This window comes from Cebidichthys violaceus, unplaced genomic scaffold (genome assembly GCF_023349555.1).
Source record: "Cebidichthys violaceus isolate CVI_PGR_0920_01 unplaced genomic scaffold, fCebVio1.0.p SCAF_74, whole genome shotgun sequence".
NCBI lineage: Eukaryota > Metazoa > Chordata > Actinopteri > Perciformes > Stichaeidae > Cebidichthys > Cebidichthys violaceus.
In genome coordinates, this window is record NW_027176958.1 from 918105 (window position 1) to 941173 (window position 23069).

The 23069-nt window shown below is 45.5% G+C and overlaps 1 protein-coding gene across 1 annotated transcript in view; it reads left to right on the top strand.

The window, feature by feature from the left end:
• The first annotated feature begins 1133 nt into the window (after nt 1–1133).
• The window catches only part of pald1a (phosphatase domain containing paladin 1a), a 31483-nt gene continuing 9547 nt past the window's right edge, over nt 1134–23069 (top strand). Inside the window, exons 1-16 of the mRNA XM_068736955.1 lie at nt 1134–1310; nt 1764–1928; nt 2036–2196; nt 2764–2839; nt 3835–3983; nt 4071–4167; nt 4312–4416; nt 4672–4767; nt 4864–4998; nt 5209–5325; nt 5739–5918; nt 6029–6226; nt 6681–6821; nt 6935–7006; nt 9092–9232; nt 22441–22596. Of these exons, the coding sequence (XP_068593056.1) occupies nt 1143–1310; nt 1764–1928; nt 2036–2196; nt 2764–2839; nt 3835–3983; nt 4071–4167; nt 4312–4416; nt 4672–4767; nt 4864–4998; nt 5209–5325; nt 5739–5918; nt 6029–6226; nt 6681–6821; nt 6935–7006; nt 9092–9232; nt 22441–22596 (2157 nt within the window). The 5' untranslated portion in view covers nt 1134–1142. The remainder of the gene's footprint in view (nt 1311–1763; nt 1929–2035; nt 2197–2763; nt 2840–3834; nt 3984–4070; nt 4168–4311; nt 4417–4671; nt 4768–4863; nt 4999–5208; nt 5326–5738; nt 5919–6028; nt 6227–6680; nt 6822–6934; nt 7007–9091; nt 9233–22440; nt 22597–23069) is intronic.

Sequence of the window (23069 nt, forward strand, 5' to 3'; positions counted from 1 at the left end):
TTGTTGCGTATCAGAAATGTTAAGACCACGCAAAAACAGATGTCTGCAGGGCTTTGACAGCATTTAATCAAATCTGAACCCAGGATCAATCGAATCCAATTCAAAAGTCTTAATCAAATCTTTTTAGGTAGTTTGTTTGGTGGGGAATGAAGACATATTTGTTAAAAATATCCTCCTGTCTTTGGGGACTGCTCTGGACATTCATGATCCCTGTCCTGACTGTTTGCTCCTCACTGGAGCTGCAGAAGTAAAAACATCACAGTGGAGAAGTTATGGCTGCAACTTACGGTCATTTTCGTCGTTGATTAATCTGTTGATCGTTTTCTCGATTAATCGAGGTGTATAAAATGTCCCTCAAATGTCTTGATTTGTCCTCAACTCAAAGATTTTCATTTTACTCTAAAAATAATCACATTTAAGAATTTTTCTTTTCATAAATTACCACTCAGATGAATTAATTATAAATATAGTTGTGGAGTAATTTAATAGTTGACAACTAATCGATTCAATTGTTGCAGCTGTCGTGGAAATAATGTATAACTGAAGTCATTGTTTGTGTTGCATTATATGGTGTAACACCGGTGTTACACTGAGGCACACGACCTCCTGAAGCTCTCAGAAATACGGCGGTTTGATGTTCCGTCCCTCAAACATCGCATTTCGTCAAATCCAATGTAGACAAAAAAAGCTACCGTTAATGAGAGACTCGATAATCTGCCGTAATTTTACAAACCCGGGGAACTGGATCCGAAACAGAAGCGGCTACCGGAACCAATGCCTAGCTGTCAGTAAAGTGCAACAGTGTGGGAATTAATGACGAGTCACAGTCACTCGGCTCTATTAGAACACAATCTCAGTCATCTGGGAGAGGTGGAGGCGACGGAGCGGAGGTTTAACTTGTTGAGACAACAGAGTAACCAGACTGTGTCACGTTTGTTATTTATCAACAGAAAGAGGAAGATTGTTTTGATGTTTCAATGCCGTTAAATTAAAAAAATAAAGCTTAAAATGCCAGCAAGTAAATAACTTAAGTGTTGACATATTTATAAATGCTAATTAATGCTTAGGTGAAAGCTGGAGTTGTGTTTGGGGTCCTGCTCCGAGGTGACATTTGCTCTGCTGCTTTCCAGGGGGAGTACTTCATGGTCCAGGATGTGTTCAGCAAGGCAGACGTGCTCAACACCACGGGCAGCTACGGAGCACCCAACTTCCGCCAAGTCAGGGGATCCTACCCGCTGTATGGGATGGGTCAGCCGAGTCTGAGTGGCTTCAAACATGTTCTTCAGAGGCTCCAGGCTCAAGGACACGAGGTCACTGTTGTTTCCTTTTTATATATATACATACACATTTATACAGGCAGAACACACACACACACACACACACACACACACACACACACACACTTAATTCTCCCGAGTTGGTGTCTGTGCAGCTCTGTCCATGTTGTCAGTAAATATTTGAAGAGTCAAGTGCTCGGCGGAGGCTGTGGCTGAATCGTGGAAGCGAGCAAACAGAAAGTTGCGGTCACGTGTTCCAGTGGAAAATGAACCTCTCTGCTTACGGCAGCTAGAAAACTGACCGTAATTGAAATTAAATTGGCGAAATTATACGTTTCTCAAAACTCCTTACTCATGTGCTGCGTGTCATACGACATCGGCCATTTGTTTCCAGTTGCTCTTGGAAAGACAGCCTGTTATACTTTCTTTTTTTTTAAAAAAGAAGCTATTATTTGATGCCTGTCGCTCTGTGCTTGTTGCAAACAGGAGGTTATATTCTTCTGTGTGAGAGAGGAGCCGGTGGTTTTCCTGCACAAGGACGGCGACTTCGTGCCGTACACGCCGAGGAGGAAGGAGAACCTCCACGAAAACCTTCACGGCCTCGAAAAGGAGGCGCTGGTGGAGAGGCTGGAGCTCACTATCAGGAAGGAGGTGACGAACACGCACCTACTCAGCATCCAGAGGGTTGTTTTTTTTTTTGGCATGATATAATGTATAGCAGTATTGAAACACCTCCCCCCTCTCCCTTCCTCCCGCAGCTCCATGACTTTGCGAAACTCAACGAAAACGTCTTCTACGTCTACAACGACATCGAGCACTTTAAAGACGAGCCGCAGAAGATCTTCATCGCCTGCGAGGAGGACATCCATGTGACCGAAGAGGTCTACAAGAGGCCCGTGTTCACCATGCCGGCCTACAGGTTGTTTACACTGCTCCTTTTATTAGCCCCTCAGCTCACGCTGTGGTTTAGATAGAGCAACGCGCCGTAGAATATGCAGGCCGAGGTTATAAATAAGCGGCGTTTGTTTGCGCAGAGGCTGGTTGCCCGGCTTTTGTCGAAAAAGGAAAGGGGGAGAGGGGGAGAGGGGGAGAGGGGGGGGGGGGGGAGAGGGTAAAAACTAAAAGATCGCAGCATCCTGTTTGCGATCAGATCAGCAGCATCGGCTTTTATCAAGATGTCCCGAGCCGCTGAATGTATTACTCCCCGAGGAGAGCGTCTTTGACTCTCGCGAAATCTTGTATTCTAAAGAAAGCAGCCGGGATGATTTCTTATAAAGAGTTTTAATTTGCAGGTGGAGACGAACTTGTGCGAGATCAGTAAACGCAAAATGAGGGAGGCTCGTCGAGTCTCACTTCAGGTCACATGTGTGTGTGTGTGTGTGTGTGTGTGTGTGTGTGTGTGTGTGTGTGATGACCTACATAACAAGCAATATTGACATAACACTGGCGGAGGTTCAACTCCCGGTAACACTCTGTCATATTGCAGGTACTACAGATTACCACTACCCATGGAGGGAGCGCCACTGGAGGAGGACTTTGACGCATTCGTTAGCATACTCAGGGTAAGATGCACTAGATGGATAGACCTGTTTTTTTTTTTTTTTTTTGGTTGTGCTTCTCTTGACGGGATCTTGTTTCGCCGTTAAAAGTTATTAACGGCTGGAATATTGGAGAGCGTCTGGACTTTCTCAACTCTCGAGGTAGCAGGAAAAAAAAGGTCACAGCGTCTTTTGAATCTGTCTGTGCTATTAATCACAGACAAAAGTGTGATAGTTCTATAATGAATGGCTGAAAACCTGCAAGTTTGCACTCGCTCGACGTCCGCTCTTTGGTCGTCCGCTCTGTCTGGTTTCCGTCCTGCTCCCTCACTCACATAGGATGTTCTTTTTCGAGTTGTTTTGCCCTTTTTTGGACTGACTCGCAGCAGCTGGTCCAATTCCCTGTGGTTGGAAAGCGGCTCCTTTCACAGTGTTTGGATCAGAGCTTTACTGAGTCTTTACTCTTGTCTTCCACTCTTTCTTTTTGTCCTTCTCGCTTAATAAGGCACGGCAACCCTCCGTGTTTTCCACTGCAATTAGAACTGTTGCCTGGCTTTCCCCGTTTCTGTGTTACACTTTCCTAATCTCAACTAAAATATTAACAAAATGACGTTACAGTCATTTTAGCGGACGCTTTTATCCAAAGCGACTTGCAATTCAGTATCTATCTACACACCGTAGGCACAGCTACGGGAGCCATTTTGGGGTTAAGTGTCTTGCTCAAGGACACATTGACATGAGACCAGCAGAGCAGGAACCGGGGATCGAACCGACGACCCTCTGATTGATAGCCACGGTCACCCTAGGAACCAGTTAGTGTTGATTTGCTGATTTGCAGGTGAAAAGACATTTAGAACTCAAGATTAAAACTGAAAAGTGCTTTCAGTGGCAGGTAATACGTAACCATGTTGTTCTAAAAACGCACATTTGTAAACGGAGTTTTAACCGCCTTTAATGACGCGACGCAGTTCATCTCCGTTCGGTCTTTTACCGTCTCCGTTGTGTGCTCTGTTCTCCAGGAGAGCCCCAGCTTGTCTCTGGGCCACGACGCGTCGCGCCCGCTGCCCGCTCTGCTCTTCAACTGCCAGGTGGGCGTCGGCCGCACCAACTTAGCCATGATCCTGGGCACGCTGGTGATGAATCGCCTGAGGGCCGATTCACAACCACAGTAAGAAAAACGGAGAATGACGAGACATGAGACTTTTTTTTTGTTGATGCCGGGCAAAGATTGGACTTCACCTTTGTTTTTTTGCAGAGTCGAGGAGGCAGCAGCTGCAGAGCCCAAACCACTGTTCCAGGTCATCCAGTCTCTGATCAACAAGCTGCCTAATGGACAGCAGGTCATGGAAGAGGTAAAGCAGATACAAACTACACCAACACAAGTATTATTACGTCTTTAATTTACCTTGTTTAAAAGGTCAACGTATGATTGTATTTTTCCCTTTTGCATCTCAGAAATTGTTAAATTTGATAACGTCTTTGTTTGTATCTGACAGGTTGACCAGGCCATCGCCCGCTGTTCAGAAATGCACAACATAAAAGAAGCAATATACGAGAACAAGAGTAAGCTGGAAGGGATCGGAGAAGATTATCAAATTCAGGTTTGTGTTTTTGTTTTTTGATCTCTCGCAGCGCTGACGGCAACACGGACGTTTCTCTTCAAAGGCAGCCAGCCGCCTCGTGCCTTAGACGACACTCGATTTTCAATTTATATGCTGCTAAATATATACGAGAAGGAGGCCGAAATCAAAGGAGGAGGATGATGATGATGATGATGCATGGAAAAGTCCTCATCAATCTGGGCCCTTGAGCTGATGAAGGACTTTAGAGACTGAAGCTTTTTGTTTGTTTCTCAGGGAAGCAGCACCAAAGACTACTTCCTCAGCAGAACCATGCAGAGCTTGGAGCGCTACTTCTACCTGATTGTGTTTAATGCATACCTTCACGAACAGGTGTGTGGGATATATTTATTGATATACGTACAAAAAAAACCAACAACATACATTGCATTCAAACAATCGGAGTTAACTATGCGTTGCATTTCGCAGTATCCTCTTGCCTTTGTGTCCAACTTCAGCCAGTGGATGTGCTGCCACGCTTGGCTGTACAGGCTACTGGCCTGCGTGGACCTATCGGAGCTGTCGGCTCCGGCCGAGCTGGTCACCAGAGGGGCCCGAGTCCTGGTGAGGAAGTCACGAGCACACGTACCGATTAATATCGTGCAGGACACTGACGTATCCTCGCTGTTTATGCATATGAATGCTTCTGCTTCTTAGCTCGCCGCAGGATCTCAATCTCTACTTCGAGATATCTCTCGGTCCTCCCACACTCGGTCACGTGATCGTCCGTATCTCCAAACGCACCGTGGTTTTAACCCTCGCGTGTCTCCACAGGTTGCCGACGAGTGTTTGGCCCCCGACGTGCTGAGCACAGTGAAGGAGATGAAGGCGGTCAACTTCAGACGAGTGCCCAAGATGCCCGTTTACGGAATGGCTCAGCCAACGTCAGAGGTGCAGCAGATTACCTCACACGCCGCCATCGGAATCCATACGAAAAGCTTTTGTTTACTCTGTGACAGTTGTCCCACGAATCCTTAACATCACCTTGAAGGATTTAAGAGGAGATAATTAAATCTAGAGAGCATCATTTGTAATACTTACTGATTAGTGGCGCTTTCACGAGCCGCAGTCTTTGTAACAACTTTGTAGATTATCGCCAATGTGCATCCTTGCTGTCCGGAATATTCATGAGAGTACAAGTAGACTCGGAGGAATGACTCATGATGGTTTTGAGTCAAGACGCCCACCTCAGGATGCTGCAGTCAGACTTCCAGCTCCTTATACCGCCTCTATCGTAATACTTGCTGTGTGTGTGTGTGTGTGTGTGTGTGTGTGTGTGTGTGTGTGTGTGTGCGCGCGCTCAGGCTACCGGAGCCGTTTTGGCCCACCTGACGGACGAGAAGAGGAAACACGGCCACGTGTTGTGGGTCAACTTGCAGGAGGAGCTGGTGCTGGAAGGGAACGGTCAGATTTTTACACCAAGGGAGTCCTCATGCCTGGACCAGCACATCCCTATCCCTTTGTCTGACCCGCAGCTAATAGAGGTAGAGTAGTGACTACGATGCTCTTCGGGGGGGGGGGGGGGGGGGGGGGGGGCGGTTACAGTGCCTGAGACGGTCGAAACCCCCTCTCAAGTCCCCTTCCTGTTCTGTAGAAACTGGAGACGTCTCTGAAGGAGGAGATCCTGCGAGCTCAGAAGTGGCTCGAGGTGACGCTGGAGCAGGAGAAACAGATGAAGATGTTTAAAAGCTGCCTGACGGTCCAGGAGATCTTCAACCAGCACAGAAGCTCCCAGCAGGGCCTCGTGAGCAAACGCATCCCGCTGCCGGACTGCAGCGCGCCCAGAGAAGAGGTACTGACCATAAACACGCGGGAACAGCTGTTAGCTTCAGCTTGTGATGAAGAACAGTGACTGTGAATATGCATCGTGCTCCCTCTAGTGGTTAAGGATGTTCTTCACTGTTCAATGGTAATAAGATAACAACCTCTCACATTGTGTTTTATAATGTTCTTCATTGTTCTTCATTAATATTGCAGATATATATATTAGATATGAGAAGTAAAAATGTAAAAACTTTAGTAATAAGTCATTTTAAAGCAGTTTGATTTCATATGTTTGTCCATAAAATTTTATTCCAATTAAAATTCCGTGTAAAATAAAAGTCAATAATGTGATTTAATTATCTGTTGTACCTCCGATTGATTTTCTTCCGATACACTTTGATAGATTTCAAACAGAGAGATGTTGTGTACAGTTTGTTTGTGTGCACTGAACGCTGTGTTTTGTGTGTTTTTCTCGTTCTCAGGATTTCGATAAGCTGCTGGACGCCATGAAGAGCTCCCTGGCCGAGGACTCTCACTCAGCCTTTGTTTTTAACTGCTCCAACGGCAAAGGCAGGACCACGACCGCCATGGTCGTCTCCGTTCTGACTCTCTGGCACTTTAACGTAAGACGCTTTCCTCACTCTCTTTAATGCCACTGACCTAAAAATGATCAAATGAGAGTGTGTTCATGATCCACAGTAACATAGAAACAACTGGTTGTCCTCCACGTTTGCAGGGTTTTCCAGAGTTTGGTGATGATGAGTTTGTGAGTGTTCCTGACGCCAAGTACACGAAAGGAGAATTTGAGGTATGCACACTTTAAAAACTCCTGCTTGTACACATTTGATTGCAATTTCCATTTTTATAAATTTAGAATGAAGTGGAAACTTCTGATGTTAAAAAAAATTAATTCATTCATGCTGACGATTGGTCGACAGAAAATGAATTATCAACTATTTTGGTGATTCCAAACATCTTTTTAAGGGAAATTTTGCAGGGAATTTTTTTTACTTTTTCTGACATTTTATCTGTAAAATAATCTGCAGATTAAATGATAGTGTGATGGGATTTCCTTCTCCGATTCATGGTCACCACAGCGTTTAACAACCCTTTACAGATCAGTGCTTGTTCTAAAAAATAAAGTATCTGCAAGGGTGTGACAATTGGAGTGGATTCTAATCATTCTATCATTTAAATAACAATATTAACATTTTAATCTATGGCTCAAAATACACACAGTTTTATGTCACTTTAATCAAACTAGAAAATAAAGAGTTGCATACTGAAGAAGAAGGCGCTAATGAGCTGACAACGTCTCACGATCGGCGGGAGAATCATTATGTTTCAACAGCGCAGTAATCACCTCGATTGATGAAACAGCAGCAGGTTTTAGTGTGAGTAAAGGGGAAAATTAATTGACGCTGTTAATGGTCAAACGCATAAATATAAGCCGTCTCGAAACAGCAGCGTAAGTCGCTGTATGTTTTATTTGAATTGCTGTTTTAATCGAGAGCCAAATCCGTCTCTCCTCCGCGTCTGTGATTTAGAGCCGCTCGGTGTTTTTCTTGATTCAGACCTGCTGGCCGTAAACACGGACACACACACACACACACACACACACACACACACACACACACACACACACACAGAAACACTCGGCAGGCGCACAATGCCGCATGCCAATCGCAGCGGTGAGTTTCTGGGATACATGAGAGCGGTTGCCCGGGGAAACCTTGGCCTCTGAGGGACGCGTGGCGTTTCCATCCCCGTTGCCTCGTCTCCCAAAATGGTGTTGTTGCTGCGCTGTGAGGCCCAGAGCGTCACGTGATGGAGGAACCGTTGTGCTGCGATATACAGTGTTAGTTGACCCTCTGATAGTCAGCGCCACCGGGTAGCTGAAGCGTCTCCAACTCCGTTAAGATGTCCTTGAAGGGGGATAGAATCAATATTTTTCTCATGACATAAAGTGAGCAACTAACCGGTGAACATAGTGGAGCATTTAGCAGCTAAAGAGACAGATATTTCCCTCAGGAGTCCAAAAGAAGAGACCAAAAACATTTGATAGAAGACTGACATTCATCAGAAACATGACTCCAAATAAATGAATACGTTCATAAATAAGCAACTGTTTGCCATATCGATTTAAAAAGTGAGAATAAGTCAATTTAGTGATCACAACTTGTCTCTGCTGCCCCCGAGTGGCCACAAAAGGAGTTGATCAATTTGAGCTTAAAGGGATAGTCTGGATGTTTTGGTAAAAAGCAATGCACTGCTGTAGACAAAACTTATTTTTGCCACCTAAAACAAAGTGGATATAATATATATAATATAAATATTATATATAATATAATATAAAATCGACTTTCAGTAGAATTCATGTAAAGGTTTTATGCAGCCTGACACGATTTGTGTTTTTCAGAAGGACGGTGGTCGGGCATGCTGATGCTGCCGGTCTGAAACACACACTGAATGAGTAAACAGGGGTTTTGCCTGCGGGCCTCGTACCGATATTTCAATTAGGTCAGGACTGACGGGCAGCGCTCTCCCAAACAAACCCAGCAGAGGGTTACTCAAAGAGCCGACATCAACAGACCCCCGCCGGACGGAACAGAGCCGTTTCCTTCACTTCTCGTAGTATTTGTGTGATTGTTTTATTCTACTGCCGCAAAACAAATTCAAAGAGCTTTATATAATGCACGGAAAATCCTGAATAAAACAACAAAAATAACACAAATTCCACGCAGGCTGTAAAGCATAAAGCATGTAAAGATTTAGAGATGCACAGCACCCCGACAGGAGAAAACGACGCAGCATTGGTGTCATTTGTTACAGTATCATTACGTGTTTTTGCAGTCTTTTTTGGCTTTAAACTTCCTCGTCTGTCGCGGTGCAGGTCGTGATGCAGCTGGTGCGTCTGCTCCCCGACGGCCACAGGATGAAGAGGGAGGTGGACATGGCCCTGGACTCCGTCAGCGAGACCATGACCCCCATGCACTACCATCTGCGAGAGATCATCATCTGCACGTACAGACAGGTAGAGCAACAACTCCTGTAAGCATTCGGGACCCGGTAGTTGAAAAAGATAGATCTTCAACGGGTAAAAAGTTCAGAAGTTCATTGCTCAGAGAGCAATGGAAACAATACATGCGGAGCATAAGTGGTTCAAAAAACTACTGAACTTCCAGGACGATGTATGTATTATAAGATCAAATCAGAAAAACATAACAAACACTGCTTACTTATGAATCTGCCTCTCTTCACACTGACACACAATCAGCGTGTTAATAAGGATTTCAGATGCAGTTACACATGAGCCCCATAGATGGCGTCAAGAACTTGTTTAGATGCTGGAGTGTGGAAAAGTGATTGCGGCGCAACAATAACTTATCTCTAAAACTCAATGGAATTCCTTTGGGTCTAAATATGGGAAAGAAAAAAAAAAAGAGTCAAAGAAAAGGAATGGTTGCTTGTGGGTGTTTCAGGCTCGACCTCTTCCAGTTTTATTAAGTGTGCCTGCAGGACAAAACACAGGGGCAAACCCCCAACCCACCCATCTCTGGACCCGCATCACTTCATCGTACTGTGACGTAGAAAAAGGCTTTTTGATAGCTCATGTGTTTTTAGTTTTTTTTACAGAATAACAATTAACAATTTTACAATGGGTGTGTTTTGCATAGATCCCACTCTAAGCACCATTTAATTCCCACAATTTCCACTCTTGATGCACAACTTGTTACCCAACATCACTCTCTTTGCAACATGACTCAAGGTCTTTTCACAGATAGCTTGAAAGTGCTTTAAGAGTGTTGAGCAAAAGTCTAATTGATGCTCCTTGTCAACAGGTACTGTAAGGAGAACCGGTAGTCATTTTTTTTGCAAAATGAATCTGACCGGTGTTCCCGGTGAACAAAACCGAGCCTGTAGCGAGTTTGAAGACCTATCTGGACAAGGTCTCTCTTGATGCCGTGGCCTCTGCAGGACCACTGGCTCTGTTTTTTAGCCATTTTGTAATGCAGACTGTAATCACTGTGCCCCCCCTGTGCACCGTCAGCCGTTCTCAGCGCACTGGAGGCACCCGGTCCTGTCTCCGCCGTATCAATGGGCCTCATTGTCCCCCGTTGAACCTTGTCTTTTCGCCTACGCTCTCTCTCTCTCCGCCCGTCACTCCCTGATGCCGGGCTCCAGGGGGAAAAGTCTCGCTCTCGGCTCGCTTTCAATTCAATTAGGTATTTTGCATTATATTTGCATCAGCAGTGTTATGCACTCCCGCGAGGACGCAGGCTGTACAACGTTCCTGCCGACAGTTCTGCTAGATGGTAAACGGACCGCACTTGGCGCTTTTCTAATCTTCCGACTACTCAAATTCGCTTTAACGCTACATGTCAACATTCGCCCATATTCACACTCCTTCACACACCGATGTCGGGGGGGGCTACCAATGCAAGGTGCCGCCTCTTAACGAACCATTCGGACGCGGCCCGCGGGAGCAGTTTGGGGTTAAGCGACGTGGACTAGCGGAGCTGGGGGATCCAAACCGCTGATTTGAAGGACCTGCTGTACCACCGAGCCACAGTCGCTGTACGCTTTCCTATTGATCATGCAAACGGAGCGTGTCGGCAAAAGGCAGCGCAGACGGCAAAGCTTAGCTTAACGTAAATGTGAACGACGCATGATTGAAAACAGAACTTTTGTTTATTTATAAGAAAACTCCACAGGGCACCTCTTAACTTCTGTGATCTGTGAATGTGTAAAAAGCTCTCCGTCAGACAATCTCCAATCTCGCCACCTTCTGTGTAGCGATGTTGCTTTTTCCCCAGAGTTCCACAATTAGCTAAGTTATCAGACAATATTAATAACCAATAGAAGTTATGGCCCAAAACTATAGAAGCGGGACCCACGTTCGTAACGAGTCAGAGTGATCTCTTAACCTTGATACAGCAGACCTCAGGCTGGCACTATGTTCCCCTTTAAGCCTTCCCTTCCTGCTTGAACCAGCAGGCCAGGTGATAAACAGTGCCAGATGTTGCGAGAACCCGGCAGGCAGCAGCAGACGAGAGGAGAGGGGAGAGAAGAGGGGGAAAAACTTCACCCCCAACTCTCTCTCTCTCTCTCTCTCTCTCTCTCTCTCTCTCTCTCTCTCTCGCTCTCTTTTTCTCTTTCTCGCCCTCCCCCACTTGCAAACCACCCTCCTCCCCTTTGACAGTGGTTGGAAAATGTGTCTTGGATAGAGAAAAAAATATATTTACACTGGGACCCGAACCGTCCGCCAGCTCCCAGAGGGGCCTGGGAAGGAGGGGGAGAAGGGGAGTTGGTTTTTTTTTTTTTTGGGGGGGGGGGTGGGTTCTTCTTGAAGGGCCTGTAAATCCCTGCTGCCAACCAGGCGTGACCTCGCGTTGCAGATGCGTCCTCCAGCATCAAGGCCGACGCAGTGGAGAGGCTACTTCCTCTCCTCCGCTACCACCACCTCCTCCTCCTCCTCCTCGTCCTTCTCCTCCTCCTGTCTCTTGCACAGGAATCAGCTGCAGGGGCCTTTTTTTTTCTTTTCTTTCCATCGTCGAGCCAGTTTGAGATTGAAAATTGCCACAAGCAATCTGAACACCCCGCCGTTTACTTTCATACTGTTCCCTTGTTGTGTTTACATCTGATCTGATGGAATCGGATATTTTCTTAACCGACACACCAACGTCTTCACGATCTCTCAATTTCTCCGTTTGCTTCACGTTTGCGGCTTTCCCCTTTCGCCATCTCTCTAAATCGTCCCGATTAATTATCAAGATATTCAATTTCCGCCCAACAAATGCTATTTCTCAGCGCTGTCACAGCTAATGCTGCCGTTCAGAGCAGCAGACAGGAGATCGCAGGAGTCTTGTACTCAATTATCCCGTCTAAGACTTCTCACCGCATGTACTAGAAAATGTGATCAAGATTGCCGGCTTCCGCGCAATCCATCAAGAATCATAAAACGGATTGCTTTTCCACCCAGGTGGTGAGAAAACTGAAACACACAGGGCACGAGTGAGTGTGTGAGTGTGTGTGTGTGTGTGTGTGTGTCTGTGTGTCTGTCCAAAGAAAGGCCCTCATGGTTTGGACGGGGCAGTGGAAAAATATTTTCAGAAAGGGGAGAATGGTGTGCGCAGGTTTTCTTGAGGAAAAGGTAGTGCGCGTCTTTTTTAGAAAAGAAGGAAGGGGGAGGAGCTGGGGAGGTTTTAAGGGACCGCTGCAGCGCTGACGGCCACATTAATTTTGACTAACGAAGAAGAGCAAAGGATCAGAACGAAGAAAAAGGTTGAACAAGGTTAACGAATCTTATTGTCCGGCTCTGCACTTTAATCTTTAATACCCCTTTGGCTCGAGGGTCTTTCTGTCAACACATTTTCTTCTCAATTAGAACGACCACTTGACATTAAGTGGGCCAATTACAAGGTGGAGAGTTGGTAAGGCCAAGGGAAATATTGGCAGGAAAACGAGCCCCGCCTGAAGCGGAGAGACAGGTTCTTCTTCTTGGCCCGAAGAAGCAGCGTTTACTCGCCGTTTCTGAAAAAGGGTGCTCTTATTTAGACCCAGCGCAGCGCAGCGCAGGGCGGGAGGGAGGGAGGGAGGGAGGGAGGGAGGGAGGAGAGCGGCGGAGAGCCAGAGGTTGTTGTTTTTCTTCATCATTTCCTGCCTCTCACATGCCAACGCCAATAACAGCATTTGCTGCGGCAAAATATCTTACTTTGACCGAATCCCATCTGAGCAGGTGCAACCAGCTGAGCTATTTCTTTTTCTTTTTTTTTTGGACGTGGGGTAAAAAACCAGAGAGTAGAGAGTTGTGATGCCCTTGTATGTATGTGTGTGTGTGTGTGTGTGTGTGTGTGTGTGTGTGTGTGTGTGTGTGGCGGTACGCGTGGAGGTAAATAAAGCACCTCTGGGAACTCTTTTCGGAGGGCTTTACATGCAGCTGCTACCAGTCAGTTGCTCTTCGGGAGCTCGTTTATTTTTAGGGAGTTTCCACCGCCGTAAATGACTTCAAACGTCGCTCCGATGCGTCGAGCGAGAGTTCGGCGTGATCGCCGACGTCCGACGTTAAAGAGCTGCTGAACTCACTTTGGATGGAGACCTCGTATTTCTGCCGCCGGTGATTTAAAGAGTGTATTTCGTCGTACAGTTTTGCAGCTGATCCTTGTGACTTTCTGACTTGACTTAAATGAGTTTCAAGGTTCTCTACCGTCAATCAGCAGGCGAGTCACCCTCCCCCTTTTAAAGTATGAGTCAGCGGTATTTAAGGCAGAATGCAGGCAGGTATTTTGTATTGTTCGAGGCGGGCAATTTTGCTGATTTGCACACCTTCAATCAAAGACGAGGAACTAATGGTTAAAATCAACTGGCGCTCCGTGTCATCGGAAACAACTTCACACAAAAAGAAGAAAAAGTTTCACAGCGACCGATTTCCTCCAATCACGGTCTTATTCAGACTGCTTGTTATTCTTGTTATTCATACTTTTGCGACCACCGCGGCGTTTGATTCGCTTTGGACTTTGTACAGAACATCTCCACGTAACCGTTTTATTTTCTGTTCTGTTATTTGCACCTCACGCTCTCCAGCCGGCTGACTCGACGAGACCTAAAATGTTATTTTCAACGATCAGAACGTCGCGTACCTTTTTTAGTTGCTGACTTCTCATTTTGGTGATTCAGACCTGAATGAATGAGCCCTGAGTAAACAACAAACTAAATTACAAAGCTCAGCTTCCAACTTAATTGGTACTTCGACAATTCAACAGCAACACGATATTATGAATCTGAATCGATGCCCGTCTGCCCAACAATGTGCTCCTGAAGTGTTAGCGTGGATGCTACGATAGCATCAGTTATGTCAGAACTGTGAAAGAACAACACTGAGTCAGAGTTTGACTGACAGCCGGTTCGTCCGATCGGTGTTGTGTGTTTGTTTCACTCTGTCCCTGCTCTGCCTCACTCTCGTTGTGTGTTTTTTTTGACTCTTTAGCCTGAATAACTGAACTACCCTAGCCTGCCCTTTGCCCTGACCTCCCTCATGACCCCCCCCTACCCCCTTCTTAACCACCGGCCCCCAGGACACGCTTCGGACCTCACCGAGCACTGCGCAGAAGGGTTGCCATTTCCTGCCCTCGCACACTAAACCTGTCATCCCCCCCCCTCCCCGACCCCCGAGCCCCACAGACCAGGAATAACTACCTCCAAAACCCCATGCATGAGTGTTCAAACATGCCTCCAGTAAGCTGTGGTCATGGTATCTGATGGATCCCGTTAAGCCCCCCCCCACAAATATTTGTTACCAGGAAAAGGTCCACCTTTTTTTTTTTTTTTTTGGTCTGAGCTTTCACACACTAGCTACAGCTACCGGCGCTGAACAAATACCTACGGGGAATACAACCCCCGACGGTGAAGTCGCTCAAATGCCAACCATGTGGGATATGCGGGAGTCGTGACCGCGTCGAGTCGCACTTTCACAACGCCCCAGCGGGGGAGGCCGGGGTTTTTGTCGTACGCGGGGACGGTTGTGCGAACAGGTGAACATCGCCGTGACTTCTCTCAAAGGGCTCACGGGGTCACGGGGTCAGCAAGCAGCAGCCAGACACACCGCCTGGTCACATTTCTTTCTCTTTCTCTCGCACAGAGACCGCCTCTAATTAATCCTCGAGGATCTCTCCTCAGGTGGTGAAATCCACGTGTTGCTGTTTCTATGACTCAAAGCATATTCAGGGATCAGACCGAAGGTAGAAGAAACGTAATTAAAGTCTACAGTCATGCCAGCAGCCTTGACTGTACTTAGTGTCATATTTGCCGCTGTGAGATCCATATGACTAATAGGGCAAAGCCTGGTTCAGGATCATCAATTCACCCCACATATCTGATTTGTTTCAGTCATTCCGATTCCTCTAGCGTCGTTCGTTGTGCTCTCTCTCTATGGTGGGGGGGGGGGGGAGCAGTCCTAGCCAATAGGAACGTTGTGGGAGGATTAAGGATCGCTACGGCATCTTTTTTTCTGCCACAGCCAGAAAAATGATGTGGGAGAAAAAAAATATGGGATACGAAGATGGTGACAAGCTTGGATGAATACGTAGCTATGCTTGTTGTAAGATGCTTAAAATGGAGCATGTCTTTAATCGACATGACAACTGTGAGATGAAGCGCTTCTGGTAACTTTTGTTGCAGCTTCTGTGTTCGATGGGCAAAGGATGGAAACGTCTCCACTGATTTTTCGGGCAAAATTTATCCCGTCTACCAAACTGAAAATGGGGAAACTGAACGAGGGGTGTACATTTTGGTAATTTTGCAAAGACAGCGAATGTCTTCCCCCCCCCTCACCCTCATATCCCCTACTGATCGATGTTTGGGAAAGGTGTAGGGCAAGTGGAGATTTCGGAGCTCGGTGGATTCATCAATTTCTTGAGGTCTTATCCACTGGGACTCGTCTAGCAAATGTCACGTCAATGCCTCTCAAATCCCCCCCCCCCCCCCAGAACCAAAGTGTTTGACCATGCTGCACTGAGGCAACAAACGGCAAATAACAGGGTCTTCACAGCAGCTTTGTGACTCTCTCATAAGGAAAAAAACCATCAATACATTTGCTTTCTATTAACCCCCAGCATCGTTTTGTGGCCAAGGGTACAAATGTTAATTAGAAGAACTCGAGTGTTATTTTTCTTGACATGCAAGAATATCTGATTAGCTGTAGCTTGCAGACATACCCTTTTTAATGGCCCAGTGTTGGGTTTGCACGCGCAAGATATTTTGATAGCTCAGTAAATGATTAATTCGCAGTGGGAGTCTCCCCTGCGCTCCGTTGCCAGGCATGTGCACGTACAGAATGTACCATAATGTGTGTGTGGTTAATGTGGGCAGATACTCCAGTCTCTGTGTAGGCTAAGTTGATGAGCCCTGTCTCCTCTTGTGGCTTTTGTAATCTCTGCTCACCAGACAACGCGATGTGGTTTTTTTTTTTTCGCTTGGGAAATTGTCCTTTTTCTAGTCAAACGCCTATTGACCATTGATAATACAATACATTCCATGTTTTTTGGGATATTTTTTTAGGCTCATATTTGTGTTTGGAATCCACGAGACGTGAGCTCCGAGTCTTAACCAAGTTGCATTTCACATTCATTGTCGAGCCCTTGACTAGATGGACCGACTGGTTTTCATGGCAGAGCCTGAGGTATACGGTATGCGGACTGACACAGCTTTGCCCCTTACGATCCACCTCAACCTCGACCTCGTGATTTAATCAGCGTAGTGTGGCTGAGCGACTGGAAAAAAAAAAAAAAAAAAAAGGACAGACGGAGGATTGGAATCTGTAGAAACCATTAACCTAAAGGCATCTCCGTCCCCTCCTCTCACTGGCTGCTACATGGCGTCTCTGCTCCCCGAGCACCATCTTGATCCATAAAGATCAGTTCTGCAGCTTGAAGCCAGATGATATTTAACTTAGATTGCTTTTCTACTGGCCAAGCTGGCAGGCGGCAGACTGGGTGGGTGGATGGTCTTAAATACATGGAAGCGCACAGTAAAAGAAAAGCAACATGCATCGGAGACATATATAAGAAATATGTTCCTGCTTCTCTCGCTTTCACACATTCCAGCGTCTGGGAGGGGGGGGGGGGGGGGTGGACACGCTGGGAGTTAATGCATGTAATGAATGGTTATTAACCAGATGTAAGTTACGTTGATTGATTATTATTATGCGGCAGCTTCCAGAACATGTCTAAGAAAGAAGACATCTTTTCATATTCAGATCAGAAATGGGAAAATAATTCATAGATTCAGGTCGAGCTGTTTGTTGCACATTTGAGATCATAAATGATGTAATTGTAGTCGGGCCGTCCTCCACCAAAGACACTCGATCAGTTGATTTAATCAATCCAAACACGGTTGTGTTGCATTCAGACAAAGCTAACATGCTAACGGCATATTGACATCATAACACGCTAAAATGTCACATGGCAAATTCTAGTTGTTGCCCTCTAGTGGCGCTGTAGAGCAGTTTTGTTTATACGCAGCCCTGCCAGTGGTTTCACACTATTCCACTGATCTACAGGTGGCTGCAATGTGCCAAGAAACAAAGAAGAAGAGGAAGAGGAAGAATGCAAGCTAGTAAACGTGGATGTAAACAATACCAGATTTTAAATGTTGACTTTGCAGATGTTTTATTGCCTTTTGTTTGTTTGCTAGAAAACTCCGCAGGGTACCTTTTTAAGATCTAACAACCGTCAAACATGCAGCTGAATATGCTAATTATATGCTTCTTGGCACACGACATAAACATGCACGTGTCAAATGCAACTTTTGAACATTCAGCTCAGATCGCAATGTATCTTAAGTGCATCAGAGTCTTAAGTAAGGCTTAGATGAGTGAAAGTTAAGCCAGGTCTGATAGTAGAGTCTGAGATGTCCTCAAATGGAAATCATACAAGTTATTAACCTCTTTGAGGCGTTTAAAGATCTGTTGGCCAATTTTGTTTTTGTGCGCTTTTGTGTCCATATAAGAAGAAGATCCACAGAGAGGGACAAACGGTATCAAAGAATGTCTCATATACGTGTATATATATGTGACTATATACTATATATATAATATAGTCATATTGGATGGAAAGTAGTTCCAGAAAGTTGCAGTCGGTGCCTGTTTCGTAATGAACTTACCTGAAAATCGGCATGTATACTTGACTTTGAGGCGTCTGTACATTGAGTGGAGGAGCCATGTGTAGGCTGCCTGTCCGCTCTAGACGGGTCCGGGTTTGGTTTAGGACTTGGGTGGGAGGTGTTCTTGCGGAATCTGATGAATGGCTGCTTGTGCAAACCCGGGTGGGAAGGGCCAATACGCGGGATTGGCCTTTTTACCTCGGCAACCCCATCGGCTGGTAATTGGCACCATGTGTCAAGCAGACGGACCTCTCTATAATGCGCACTTCTCAATTCGCTCCGTGCCCACGGAGAGGTCGACCCTCGACACTCGTCTGCCACCGTTCCAGGGTTGAACTGTGTCTCCAAAGGACATGCATTACATTTACAGATGAACCAGACCTAATTCCTTTTTTGAATATAAAATATTTTATGTTAAGTTACAGTTGGTGCAAAATCTGTAAGGCTCAACATTTTCTCTTTTACTCTTAAAATTATTTTCATCTACATTTTGTGTCCTCGTACACCCAGAAGAACACAAATGTACATTTGGGAATGTCCTCTTGTGGCAAACACAGCTCAGAAATAATCCAATATTATTATAGGTGTGAGGAACAAGTGGAGAAAACGCTGTCAAACAACGTTCAAATACTGATTTTATTTTTTACAATTTAGTTTCTTGAGATGTCCGTATTCCTAATCCGGAAGAAGAAGTCCCAGGTTTGAGGAAAGACAACACATTATTGTATAATTTAAACAAATTGTAGTCCTTTTTCTTTTTCTTCATCCATGTGCTAATGAGCTCTCTTTTTATTGACTGCCTCCGCTGCTGACTCAACACGCTCAGCTGGCTTAATGGCCGCCAGTAAGAGACGATTGGTGCGGAAGTTCATTACATTACGGTCGTTTAGCGGACGCTTTTATCCAAAGCGACTTACAATTCAGTATCTATCTACACACCGTAGGCACAGCTACGGGAGACATTTTTGGGGTTAAGTGTCTTGCTCAAGGACACATTGACGCATTGACATGAGCAGAGCAGGAGCCGGGGATCGAACCGCCGACCCTCTTATCGAAGGCCCTGCTCTCCACTTAGCCACTGTCACCCCAAAGCTACGAACAATGACCCAACAACAGTCCTACGGAAGACTGGGGCGCTCGCTGCACGAATAAAACAGCTGATTTCTTCCAGACAAATAAAAGGGGGGTTGGGGGGGGGGAGGATCTCATATTCGCAATAATTGCCTTCCTAACCATTTGATGTTTTTTGTCACTGCCTTGTGTAAGAGGCAAAATGAGCAATTTGCCTTTGAGTTAGCAATAATAGATGCTTGTTGCACACATTGAAAACAGCTTCTGAGAGATGAACTGCCAGACAGACATCTTTAATGTTTAAAATTGTCTGGCAGAAATATAAATGAGACGCTCGTCACCGTTGCCCCGTTCACATCAGGGATTTGTGATTTCTCTGCATGTGGAACCCTTTTCAAACCAAACCGTACGATACTCCGTCTCCCTGTTTGCACAAGGCACGGGTCGGGCGGTGTGTCTCAGGAGTGCCTCGGTGTTTATCTTTAATACACCTAGACCTGCGGGCTGCAGGCCGTGACGCTTATCCGGGGATTATTGTCCACTTTTGTCTGAACTTGGTCTGACGTGTTTTGAGTTAAACGGCACAGATTGAAAAACGTTTTCTGGGGCGATATTGCATCACAGACATCGGCTGCATTTGCTTTTTTTGTTTCTGCAAAGTACATTTCTCTTTGGATAATGCAAATCAAATAAATGTAGTTAAATGAAAAGAGATTGTTCTATAGAACCAAAGCTTTGATTGACCTGAGTTCACGTTCAGCACCTCCCTCATAATGCCGACTCACAAACAAGAAAAACTAGTTTAGCTGTACGTCTGTTAGGACAAAGTCAGTAACGAATAAAATGCATCATTAGATATGACATTTAAATTAATTTGACATTTAAAGGGATAGTTCCGAACTTTCACAGTGGAGCGTATTTTAGCCGCCTGAGTCATGAGGGAGTGACCTCTCTTTTATTTTGAAAGGCCACGCGAGATGAGAGGATTCCGTCGTTCCCCCACTTTTTCCTCCTCTGTTCTGTTTATCCAACTCAGTAGAAAGTTACAAGATTATGAAATTGTTAGATAGAATTATTATTATAATAAACTGTTTTCTAGACTTTTTTTTTTATCTTGTCGAAATTGGATGATTATCAGCACAGAACAGGGTTTTTCAAAATAAGTGTAATCCACGCAAAATCCAAAGCTTTCAAGGCGAGAGGGATTTTACTTCCCCACATCTTCCCCGACATTGCTTCTTCGAAGGAATTCCTGATACTACACGAAAAGCCGCTCTACCGCACATACGCCTCAGACAGATGGCAGCCATAGAATTGAGGTTCTGCAGATCGTAGAGGTGTGAATTATGTAATCTGTTCAAACTGATCTTAGCGTGTGTGTGTGTGTGTGTGTGTGTGTGTGTGTGTGTGTGTGTGTGTTTGTGCTTATGAGTTCGGTATGTGCACAGATAGCTGCCAGGCTTTGGCACTGCACATTTTGAGCGATGAATAGCTGAAAAGCCCTCCGGGTTAGCAGGGCGCACAGGGTGATCAGGTTCACTGGCGTTCACCTGCTCTGCCTTCCGTAGTCAACGTTAACTTGAGAAAGATTAGGCGAGGTTAGGCGCGTGTGTGTGTGTGTGTGTGTGTGTGTGTGCTTTTTTTTTTTTTACTTCCTCTTGTGTCCTGAGAGAGTTGATAGACAACACACAGCACATCCATTGTTTGCGTAGGGGGCAGTTTCTCCTCCACTCTGCTGCAGATGCTTGGAAAACTGGGATCCAACCACGGCTGTTTGGGAATGAACAGGAAACCCCGCTCATTCCCCCCCCCCTTCTCCCTGTTGCGTCATTCAGCTGTGGAATGATCGTATTATGGTGCACATTTTCAGAGTGGTAGCCCACCTACTTGGTAAACTTTCATTATTCTCTGGGCAGCCCCCACAATGCATTTAACATACCTCCCCGATAATGCTTGCGAACTGTGTGCAGATCACCTGTTTTATCCATCAGAAACAAAGTTAGTGAGGCGGTCGAAATGCCCATTACGAGCGCAGACAAACAATCGGCTGCGGAGAAAGCGTCTGAAGAGCAGCCGACGGCTCGCTGAGCACACGCTGCACCTCGTCCCGACTTTCTCTTAACTCCAATTGACATGTTATCCAATCCTGCGCACGCCTCGCTCTCCACCTCGCAGCTGGACGGCAGGCCTTTTTTTTCTGTCTTTTTTTTTCTCGCTAGATGCCTTCGATTGCCTTCAAATATAGAAGGGGGGGGGGGGAAGAAAAAGGGGAAAAACATCTTGACACCGAGTCGCCACACTGATGAACTGTGAACGCCTGTCTGCGTTTGCCTCGGTGCTGTAAACTGAAGAGCGAGGCCCCAATTACCAGCCTCACTTTGTGAGAAGTGGCTCATAATCGGGCCGCTGCAGAGCTGCTTCACCACTACGTTCAAGCTGTGTTCACTCAAACAACACTTCTGTTATTATTGCATTTATGATTTTTGTTGTGGTCTTTAAGGCTTTCTCCTCCGCCCTAGACGGTTAAATAGTCCCGTGAGAGCACTATTATCTTTTGTCTTGAATAAAAAGCATCTCCGTCATCGTCTTTGGATAATTGCGCAGTTCTAATGTTTCTGACTGTCGGGTTTTTAACCATCAAAATCACGTGGCTGAGCTAGCAGGTGGTTCTGTTAATCTGTATCTGTTTCGGCATGAAAGAGCGGGATCGATGTTATTCATCACATCGTGTTTTCAACAAACTGTTAAAGTTCCCATTTCTTATTTTTAGTGGTTGAAATTGATTTCCTGTGTGCTCAGTGTCATTCTTTTTGTGTGTGTGTGTGTACAATGGAGAAAAATGTAATACAACATTTTTGTTTTTCTGGGAATGTCACCACAGACGGCCATTTCCTAATACTGCAAATATATAAATACTGCAATACTTTCACCAGTGGGTCCCAATCCCAGTTGTTTTACCTCCTTTTAGCGACAGATAGTGACTTACTTTATTAATTTAACTTAATTTTTATGATTATTTAAGGAAAATTGGTAAATGGACTCGCATTTATTTAGTGTCTTTCTAGTCTTCTGACCACTCAAAGCGCTGTACACTACACATTCACCCATTCACACACACACACACACACACACACACACACACACACACACACTGATGGCCGAGGCTGCCATGCAAGGTGCCACCCTGTCCAACATTTTAATATTCCGGTTAGACTTTAGATACATTTAAGCTTTAATCGAGTGGCAGTTTAATGAACACAAACATTTTCAAACACCATCACAGCAAGTTAAATGTCAAGAGAGATTTCTCATTAAGCAAACACGGCCTTCACGCAGGAGGCAATTAAATACCTTGAAAGCTACAGAACGAGAGAGAGAGCAATTACACAGGACAAATGCAGAAATGTAAATAAAACACGTAAGCTACTGTTGTCTCTGCATGGAGATGAAAGAAAAGTGCTTTGTCGTGCCAGCTTGATGTACCGATAAAGCCTCGGTTGCCTCTTTCCTCAGATCAAAAGCAGTAAGACGGAGAAGGAGTGTCAGCAGCTGCTGCTGAGGAGCCTGCAGTACCTCGAGCGCTACATTTACCTCATCCTCTTCAACACGTACCTGCATCTAGAGAAGAAGGACTCCTGGCAGCGCTCCTTCGCTCTCTGGATGGAACAGGTACGGGATCTGTGCCCCACTATGTCTCACTTTATTTATATACATATGCATTATAGACAGAAAGGCCTTCTTTTAAACCACTAATTGATCTGGCTTGTGTCGCAATTAAAATTAAGTTGGATAGAAGTTAGAAGTTAACGCTGCTGGCAGTGTCGTAGTCAAAACCACCTAAATCGAGAGACCAAGTCACGACCAAGACCAGAGGGTATTGAGACCAAGACCAGACCAAGACTTTGAGACTAAGACCAGACCAAGACTTTGAGACTAAGACCAGACCAAGGCTTTGAGACCAAGACAAGACCAAGACTTTGAGACCAAGACCAGACCAAGACTTTGAGACCAAGACCAGACCAAGGCTTTGAGACCAAGACAAGACCAAGACTTTGAGACCAAGACCAGACCAAGACTTTGAGACCAAGACCAGACCAAGACTTTGAGACCAAGACAAGCCCAAGACTTTGAGACCAAGACCA